Here is a 9701-nt window from a genome sequence, read left to right on the forward strand (position 1 = left end):
AATTCGAATTAACGTTTCACGCGATGTATGACATGTAAAGATGTACATGTTTACATACCTTTTTACTGTTTACTCACGCATTATGAACATCTTAACTGGATTAACGCTGCCTCCCACAGACTTACGCACTGATCCCAGTCACGTACAGTAAAAACATTTTAAGGCAGCGTTTCACTGAGGAGTTAATTAGCCCTTTAGAACCGGGAGTGTTGCCCACGCGACGCAAAACTAATTCATCTTTATCACCTGTTTGCTCATCATTAGAGTGAACTAGAGAAAGTTTTCCATCAGAATTGGAATTAGAAACACTTTATTGGTCATTGCGCTTGCACACAGAGTTCACACTTTGTTCTCCGCATTTAACCCAACTTGTGCAGTGAGACACACATTTACACACACACTAGTGAACACTAGGGGGCAGTGAGCAGTGGGCAGCCCTAGCCACGACGCCTGGGGAGCAGGTGGGGGTTCTGTACCTTGCTCAAGGGCACTTCAGTCATGACCTGCCGGCTCTGGGGATCAAACCGGCAAACTTCCGGCTACAAGACCAATTCCCTTACCACCAGTTATAAATCAGGACCTCACTTATTGTCGCATGCTGGTTTTATATGTAAATCTAAATTTGTAAAACAAACAGGTTTAGAGAAAGCGTGTTAGAACCAGCACAGGACAGAGAAGAGAGAAAGAAACATTAGCACACAAATTACAAACTATGAATCATTTATTTATAACTGAAGGAGTTTTGCACTTGCTATTCCAGCAGAATTACTCTTTAGCCCCTGAGTCGTGTTACTCAGAGGAAGAACAAGATTTTGCCATTAGATTAAATTGCTACGAAACAATTACGTAGTAAGAAAAAAAAAATAAACCAACCAAAACCAAAAACACAGACTGTGCAAAATCTGAGGTATGAGCACATCTCTCTGGTGTGAAATGTGTGTCTCTTATGTGTAATTACTTTTGATAAATTCCATAAATCATTCAGGGACACTGCCAGTAAACAGTCATCAATACCTGAAAAATGATTTACACTAATGGGGACCCCAAGAGCCAAACTCCCAAACCGTTCTCAGTGCTCCTTTAATTCCAAGTAACACTGGAGCACTTCTTTTGGTTTATTCACCATGAAATTTTCACACAATATGAAGGACAGTAGCTGTGGTCACATGATGCAGTAAACTATAAATCACCAATAATAAATATACATGGAACGCAAGGATATGTTTGTGCTGTAACTGCTACCGTCCTCTGAAGTAGACATCACTTATGTGATTTCATGCAGATTCCATGGGGTATTGCATGGAGTGGGGCTAATGAAACCTAAGGCAGACCTTTGTGCTTCTGTCCACTTAATGTTTTAGACTTGTTCCTGATGTTCAACGGGAATGCAGACCACAACCTCCTGTGGTAATTGTGCCTATCCTTTCAGTTCAGGTCAATGGATGGGTGAAAGTTGTGCTGCTTTCCACGTGAAAGGACAAGGGTCTACTTCTCTGCATGATCATATTTTAACTATAATTTCTATTCCTTTACCTCTCTTTTCTCCTTCTACTTCCCATTGTATCTCACGTGCTCTTGTTTATATTGTGTTTGTGTTGTGGTCATCTCTGAAGCACAGGAGAAAAAAAGAGGATAAACTGGAGTGTGTTTAGTTTTTATCCTCAAAACCATGACCAGAGTGGACTTGGCAAACTGGGCTCACACCATGTAGCTGGGAATCAGGGGGCAGCCAAATAAACAAAATAACCACAACAGAACAATCAGTGCACCTCCATCAAAGGGGAAGATTATTTTGTGAAATGCAGCTCTGATGTGATACCAACCACCAGCTCCCACAAGATCAAGACCACCTAGGCCTCAACCAGTGCTCATTTGTGTTCCTCACCTGTGCCCCCCCCCACCCCTCTCCTATGCAGAGTTGATGGGGGACCCCTCCAGTGCTGGTGTATTGGTGGGAGCCATCCTCGGAAGCCTCCTCGCTCTTCTTTTGGCCGGCGCATTGATCGCAGTCCTAGTGTTGCGCAGCCGACGGCAACAGCCCCGTTACTCAGGCGACAGTGAGCAGGGCACCTTTGGCAACAAGGCCCGTCTCTTTGGGGTCAAAAAGGTCAGCAAGAATGGCACAGGACCCAACAACAATGGGCCCATCTACACATACCGTGAGAGTGAGCCAGGAGCTCTTACCGAGAAGGGAAATGAGTTCCCTCATGCACCTGCAGGCATTCCTGCTTCCCACCACATTCCCCTCACCTGCGATAAAGCTGGGCAGAGGAAGTTTGATGTCCTGAATGACAGCATGGAGGAGGAAGAGGAGGAGGAGGAAGAAGAAGAAGAGCAATATGACAGCTTCGGAGGGCTGCCACATACTTACCACCTCCCTAGACATGAGGATGACTATGGGGTGTATCTCGATGATGACATGGAATCACAGAGGGATGGTTCCATCATCTCCCGGACTGCTATCTATGTCTAGAGGAGTAGGAAGTGAGGCAGGGGAAGTAAAGGGAAAAATGAAGCTTTGCAACACTCTCCACTCAAACACTTTTTTTGTTTTGTTTGATTATTTGTGCTCTGAGATGAAGGAATGGAACTTGAAATGGGCAAAAAAATAAAACAAGCTGCCTCTACTTTATGGATATTCGCATATAATATGTACAGTCAGGAAAAAGAGGATACATTAGTCATTGCTATTGTATGTTCTTTTCACAGAGATGAACATGAACTATTAGAATAAGGAAACTATTCAGTTGAATTGTTTGGATTGGTGCATAAGTCCATAGAAAGTCATCTCTCTTGTGAATTCACTTTTTCCTTTCAATAGTCCTTAGTAGGTTTCATCTTTGGACAGTGTCTGGAAGGGTACTGCACTCATCGGTAAAACAATATTTTGGCGGCAAACCATTAAATCATTTGTTATTGAGAGAGCTAGGCTCTGGAGGTCTACCATCCCTACACAAGTTCTTTAGCGTTATTATCAATCTGATTAGATCTTCATCTGAGGAAGCATACAGAAGAGTAGGCAGTATTGTTGGCTGCTATGACAAGAGTTTGAGCTTCAGGCACTGTTCATTCCTGTCTCTAAAGCTTTGATCTCTGCAATGCTGATCAGCTGCGGCTATGCAGCCTTTACTTTCGGCGTGGACCTCTCCTTCAGTCAGTTCTTTTAAAATCCTTGCTTCCAAACATGATCAATATTTCAGTGCTCCTTGATTAATCGGATGTCTTGTTACGGTAAAAGTATTTCTCTGTGCTACTCCAGGGATTCTAGGCAGAGGCGGAATAATATCCAATTCCCCCCTCACTTCTTTCCCATCAAATGCCGGCAGAACACTCTGTTCTGGATGATGTTTAATTCAGAAAGCAGAGAGTGTTTTGCATTAGCCACACAAGAGTCTGATACCCAGAGCCTCCTTTTCCTGATTAATCCAGTTATATGAAAACCATAGAATGAAGTATATGACTTTCATATTCCACAGTCAGGGTGTTCGTATAGGAGCAGGGTTACTCCAGCAGCCTCTCGAACTGTTGAATTTCTTGCTAAGCACAAAAGAAAGGCTCAAGGGACAAGCACATTATGAGAATTTTCTAACAGTGATTTCTTTGATTGATAGGAGTTCCAGTTTCGCCCAGTGTGTGCCGGCCTTGATAAGAGGCAGCTGAGCAAACGTGCCTTTAAATATGGGAATTATTGGACTGCGACGCACAGGCAGACTTCAGCTCGGAGCATTAAGCTGCCAGTTGTGAAAGGTTAAGGGGCTAAGCCCTCGTGCAGCATGTTCAACCATGAGATTAGGCTGCTCAACTCACAGAGATTTTGTACTGTAGTATTAACTTGTGTACGAATATCTGCTGCTTTTAAGGAAGGCATGTGTCTAGTAGAAACATGACCATCATCAAATGACCACTCACTTCGTCTCACTGATTCAGGGTTACAGATAACAGCGGAATATTTTAGGGCGGGGGTTTTCAACCTGTGGAGCCTCTGCTCGGAGGGGAGCATGAGGTTCAAACACTCAACAGATAAATATAATAATTCTCACATGGACTGGACTAATCCGGGCACGTGGGCTGTGTCACCCAGAGTTTTGTAAATACAATAGAATGTCTGCTTGATTTTTTTTTATTTAAACGTGTGTATTTTATTGTCGAAACAGGGAAGAGGCAGTTAAAACAAATACTCAATATTAAATATTAAGGAAATTCTGAATGGGATAATCCCAATTTAGTTTTATTTCACCTCAATGCAGAGAAAACATTTTAAATACAAACTAGCAAAAAACAATTGACAGGATAAACACTGAGGGCAGCACAGAAAGAGGGTAGTGTCACTGTCACACAGCTCCAGGGATCTGGGGTTGGGGGTTCTAGTCCCACTCCAGGGAACTGTCTGTGAGGATTTCCTCCAGGTGCTCCGGTTTCCTCCCGCGGTCCAAAAACACATGTTGGTAGGTGGATTGGCGACTCAAAAGTGTCCATAGGTGTGAGTGAATGTGTGAGTGTGTGTCAACCTGTGAAAAACTGGTGCCCCCTCCAGGGTGTGTTCCCACCTTGAGCCCAGTGATTCCGGGTAGGCTCCTGACCCACCGCAAGCCTGAAGTGGACAGTGTTTTTGGTGGTTTTTGGGTGGGTGCTGAAGGTGGTGCGCATGGGTTTAGGGTTGACACTGAAAGTTTGAAAACCCCTGTTTCGGAGGAGAAAAGGTGGGAAGGGCACATTTAAAGAAGTATGAGAGCACACTAAAGATACTGATTTATTTGTCAGTTGAGTGAGCTGAGCTCTCGTTTTGCATAATGTCATGCAGGGTAGACTGCATGGGTGGCCTACTGTGCTCAAGCTCACTGTGTAGTCTGTAGAGTCTTGGTTTCTGAGCATCGAGACTCCACTACACGTGTTAGACTGATACTCGGTGTATGCTAACACTAAACCACACAATGTCCATTGTACGTCCTCACATACATACACTTGCAAAATTAAATTATAATCCAACACTACTCCTTTGACTGTACTGTAAGCCGATGACTGCAAAGTTGTTCTTTTCCCCTCCTTTTTATGAATTACAATTTGTTTTCTTTGTTTCCTCCCATCCTCTCCAGCTAGTCATTATATTAATATAAATGTGCTTTGCAAGAGCAGTGGAAGCATCAAATATTAAATATGAAATATTAATTGAGATGCTCGTTGTAAAATGGGTAGTTGGAATTCATAACAAGAAAAGGTCTGTTGTTTGAAGCTGCTGAAGTATTAACCTCCTCCAGTTTTCTTTTTGTATGATTACATTTTAAAACTATAGAATAGAACTCAAAGTCCAACCGCAGCAGTTAGTAAAGAGTCACAAATGTTGTGTTGGACTTTTTGAAAATTTAGAATTGTGTAAACAAAGAGTCTGGATTTTGGAAAGGTTGATGTTAAAGAATCGTAATAATAGTAATAATAATAAAAATATAGTAATAATAATAAAAAATAAAAGTTAAAATGACAGTTTTGCCAAAATATATTTTTATGTTCTAATGACAGTATTGTTGCTATGTTTGGTTTTTAAGAAAGTTGAATATGTATGTTTATGTACTGATACACGTGGTGTTGACAGACAGAACAATGACGTATTTCACAGCAGCTTTTCTCTTCATCAGTGACAGTACTATAATGTAATAATGTATTAATGTAAAGTTTGTAAACAGACCATCAGAATTTTATGCAAGTGCCTATAAGGACATTGTTTGTTTCTTTCTTTCTTTTGTGACATCACATTTCAAGCCATGCCCCATGATATATTCCACCTTAGAGACAGTGTTTTCAATGTCATGCTGATCCCATGAATCCAATGTTACAGAATAATATTCCTCTAGCTAGTCCATGGAAAAAAGTAGAAATCGTAAAGTAGAACTTGCCATGTGCAACCTAATTAGTAAGTCAGTTTCCATCTGTTATTCATTTCGCACTACTGACGGTAATGTGTGTTGTGCTCCGTGATATTGCACTGCCATTATGCATAGAAATAAGAATATTATCACTTGGAGTCAGAGCAAAATAATGACTTCAGCTTGTTGTAAATAGTGCAAATGACACAATAACTCTCCATGGGTTCCTATAACAAATTTCATCACTACTGTATTAGTATTTTTTAATGGACGTTTTTGAGGATTTTTTGTGTGTCAACGAAGGAGATAAACAGTACCATTCTGTAAGGTCTTGGTGGTGTGTATGTTTGACGTGAGGTGTCCATATATGATATATATATACACAGTATATGTATTTATCAAGAAATTCTGTGAAGAAAAGGTTATTGAACATTGCAGTAACTAACACATATAATTGATCTCTCTGACATTAAATTTAAGAGTAGTCATAAACTAGTAGAGAGGATAAGAATGACCTCAGATGCCTTGATACAGGTGTTTTTCACAAACTGGGACTAGGATGAGGAGAGTCTTCCATCCATTAGCTGCTCAGACAGATGTTCCTGTGTAATGTGCACTATATTGTCTATATTTAACCAAATGCTCAAAGATGTAATGACATCAAAGACAGAGGCCCTACTCTCCGTATTAAAGATCACTGAAGAATCACAATGATTTGAAGCTGTAATTTTACGGTAAAAATATTATGTCGTGTCCCTTTAAATGTGAAATGCGACCCAACACTAAATGTTATTTGTAATGTATTGTGTATGTAACTTTATGTAGTGCAGCGTTATATACTTTAGCCTCATTCGCGGGACAGAATTCACAATTTTAAATTCTTTTTGTTATTTCAGCCATCAGCGTTTAATACAACATGAAGCCTGCTTCTGCAAATACGCCGCACACCTGTTAGAAGTGCTGATTTAGACACTTAAAAATACCAATGGTCTACTTACCTTCCTAGAAGTAAAGTCACAATCCACAAATTCTCTCAAGCTACCACCCGCCCTCAGGTTTCTGCCCCAAAGGTCCACCAAAGTCATGCCCACTTTAAATATAGGGGGGTATTATTCTATTTGGAAGAGTGCAGTATTTGCACAAATATAGGAGGTTTATCTCGGCCGTGTCCCTTTAATACTTGTCTGAAGACGAACGTTCAGTGGTGAATTATGTCAAAGCTTCAGATTTGGCTAAATCCATGTCTTGAACAAAAGCCCTAGGGAGTTAATAAATCTATAGCGCTGGGGTTTTTTAAACCATAAGATTTAAAATATGCACCAGCATTGACAAATTGTTAATTACTCTTGATTCAAAAGAAGGTAAATGAACTGTTTATTTTTTAACCTAGTAACCGAATTATATCTATTTATAATGTTTGCGTAATCCTGACGATACTCTTATCTACTAAATATATAAAAACACATGCACAGCATGCACTAAGGGGATCTTATTTAATGTAATATCATTATAGCACAAAGACACATCTTCTCTCCTATTTTATCAAGTATAAGTCAAAATGAAAAATCGTCCGTGAATTTTCCCACTCGAGGTTCTAGATGGAGATAGAACAACCAAGCAGTTAATCCTCCCTGAGAATTGTGCCAAGGCTGGTGCCTTGGCATCAGGTTAAAAGGCAATGTTTGTGGCATACAATTACCCAGGCTGTCTGAGACAGTCATGCTTATTTTAAAAGCAGAAATGGGTCACGACTTCTTCAATTCCTGCCCATCTGTAATCTCAAGACAACCAAACAAAAGCCTTAAAACAATAGAGCAGCATTCTACTTGCAGTACCCCTTCCTCCAAACCACACTCCTTCTTATGACTTGTAAATAGTATAAATAAGACTTTCAAAAAGCACTGCTAATTTGTGAGAGTGTGCAGTATGTGACCAGCTAGTGGCCACGATTAAACTGTGCCCTGTTGAGATTCATGTTCATAGTGAATGTTGTTGTTGTTTTGTCCCCAACCCCCCCTTCCTTATTCTCCCCTCATTATTGTACGCAATATCTTCAGATTTAGATCCGTAATCTCTTTGAACTTTAAGAAATGGCTTCACAGATATAAAATGATAAACCTCTCTTTCATGCATTTGTACACTGTGTTTATTTTGAGAAAAACAGAGAGATTAGACATTAGAGATTCTGAACTTCAATTTTGTCATGTCACATTATTTTTGTATTCTGGCTGTAATTAAAAACTGTTGGATTTCTAAGCCTTTTGTGGCCATTGTGTTTGTGATTGTATTTGCCCTTGGTTTTCATTTCTATGTGTGTTCTTTATTGGACGTCTTTCATTCAACAATGAAATAGATTGAATGATTGATTGATTGTTGGTAAATCACAGTCGCTCACTGCAGATTTGCATTGTGTAGACCTCATTAGATACGCGTAGTGTTTTCAGCATACAGGTTTTTTAATAATATGACAATTAACGATCAGTGGGAAAATACACTTCTGACATTTTTCATAATAATAATAAATAATGAATAATAAAATGATTCCAGGTGTTGATAGGAAACTGAGTAGAGTAATTCCTCTATGAACTATATCACATAACATTGTTATATGTAAAGGTTGTGACTGATGCCTGAGATATTGATTTACATTTGGTTTAAGAGCAGATTCTGACTCTATGTTTTTCAGAATATTACAGAATCTGTGCTTTTTAAATTCTCTTTTACCTTCATTTTACTGACAGAGTTACAAAGAAAAGATGTGATCAACTTGTGATTCCCTGACCATGTATATTATATTTTGTGATTATAAACAAACTTGAGGCCTGAAAATCTGACGCCTGAAATGAATATTCTGACTGAGGCTAAATGAAAGAAAATTATATTCAATATTTGTATTCCCCTGCTTTGAATTACCCCACAATAAGCAGGTGAAAATGAATGGTATAAAATAAGCACTCATCAATGTTTCAGCCTTTTCAAGCAAAGATACATTGTCTCTCATCATTTTCTGTCAAACTTCATGAGAGAATTTTCCAAAAAGAAATAAAAATCTCAATGCAAGATTGCAAAGAAGTTAGGTCTTTCATCGTCGGTTGCATTCAGCAGTGTGAAAAGATTCAGAAAATCTACAGAAATCTCAATCAATTATATGCCAATGCAAGAATCTGCTGTTGAATATGTATGACCTTCACGCCTGCACATGGCACTGCCTGAGAATCTGTCATGCTTTGATAAATATAGCCACATGGGAGAACTATGGACATTCGTTGTCATTTAACACAGTTCACTGCTGCAGCAAGAAATGCAACCTGAAACTCTAATAGTCCCTTAAATGGCCAAAAGCCCACCAGCAGACCCAAAGTCTGACTACACACTGTAGCACTGTAGTTACTGAAGAAACAGCCTTAGTATGTAATTAGCGTGCCATTAACGGGTTAAAAAAGGAACATAAATACTTTATAAAAATGCTGTGAGTTCTCTGAGTCTGAGCTAATCTCATATGGTCTAAAATACATTGGAAATATATGCTATGGTGGTGGGATAAGTCCAAATGAAAGTCCATGTCTGAAAAACTAACATTGGGTTTTTTGTGAGAAAGACAAAGTGGACCATCCAGACTATTATAAGCGATAGTTTAAAAATCCAACATCTGTCATTATATAGGGTGCATTTTGCACATAACATAGTGACTTGCATGTGTGAATGTACCATTGGGATTTTAGACAGACATACACTGCTATCAAGGTAATCATTTTTCCTGGGAATTGAGTGGTTATTTCAGAGTGTGTGTGCATGTTTGTCCTGCTTGCAGTGCAGACCTCCTATTGTATTCATTAAGAGAAA

The 9701-nt window shown here is 39.5% G+C and overlaps 1 protein-coding gene across 1 annotated transcript in view; it reads left to right on the forward strand.

Annotated features, from left to right (window-relative positions):
* Window positions 1-8096, forward strand: part of pvrl2l (PVR cell adhesion molecule related 2 like) — a 125092-nt gene extending 116996 nt beyond the window's left edge. The window contains exon 7 of the mRNA XM_066675079.1: window positions 1917-8096. Coding sequence (XP_066531176.1) covers window positions 1917-2473 — 557 coding nt within the window. The 3' untranslated portion in view covers window positions 2474-8096. The remainder of the gene's footprint in view (window positions 1-1916) is intronic.
* Window positions 8097-9701: the final 1605 nt, after the last annotated feature.

This window comes from Hoplias malabaricus, chromosome 6 (genome assembly GCF_029633855.1).
Source record: "Hoplias malabaricus isolate fHopMal1 chromosome 6, fHopMal1.hap1, whole genome shotgun sequence".
NCBI classification, from domain to species: Eukaryota; Metazoa; Chordata; class Actinopteri; order Characiformes; family Erythrinidae; genus Hoplias; species Hoplias malabaricus.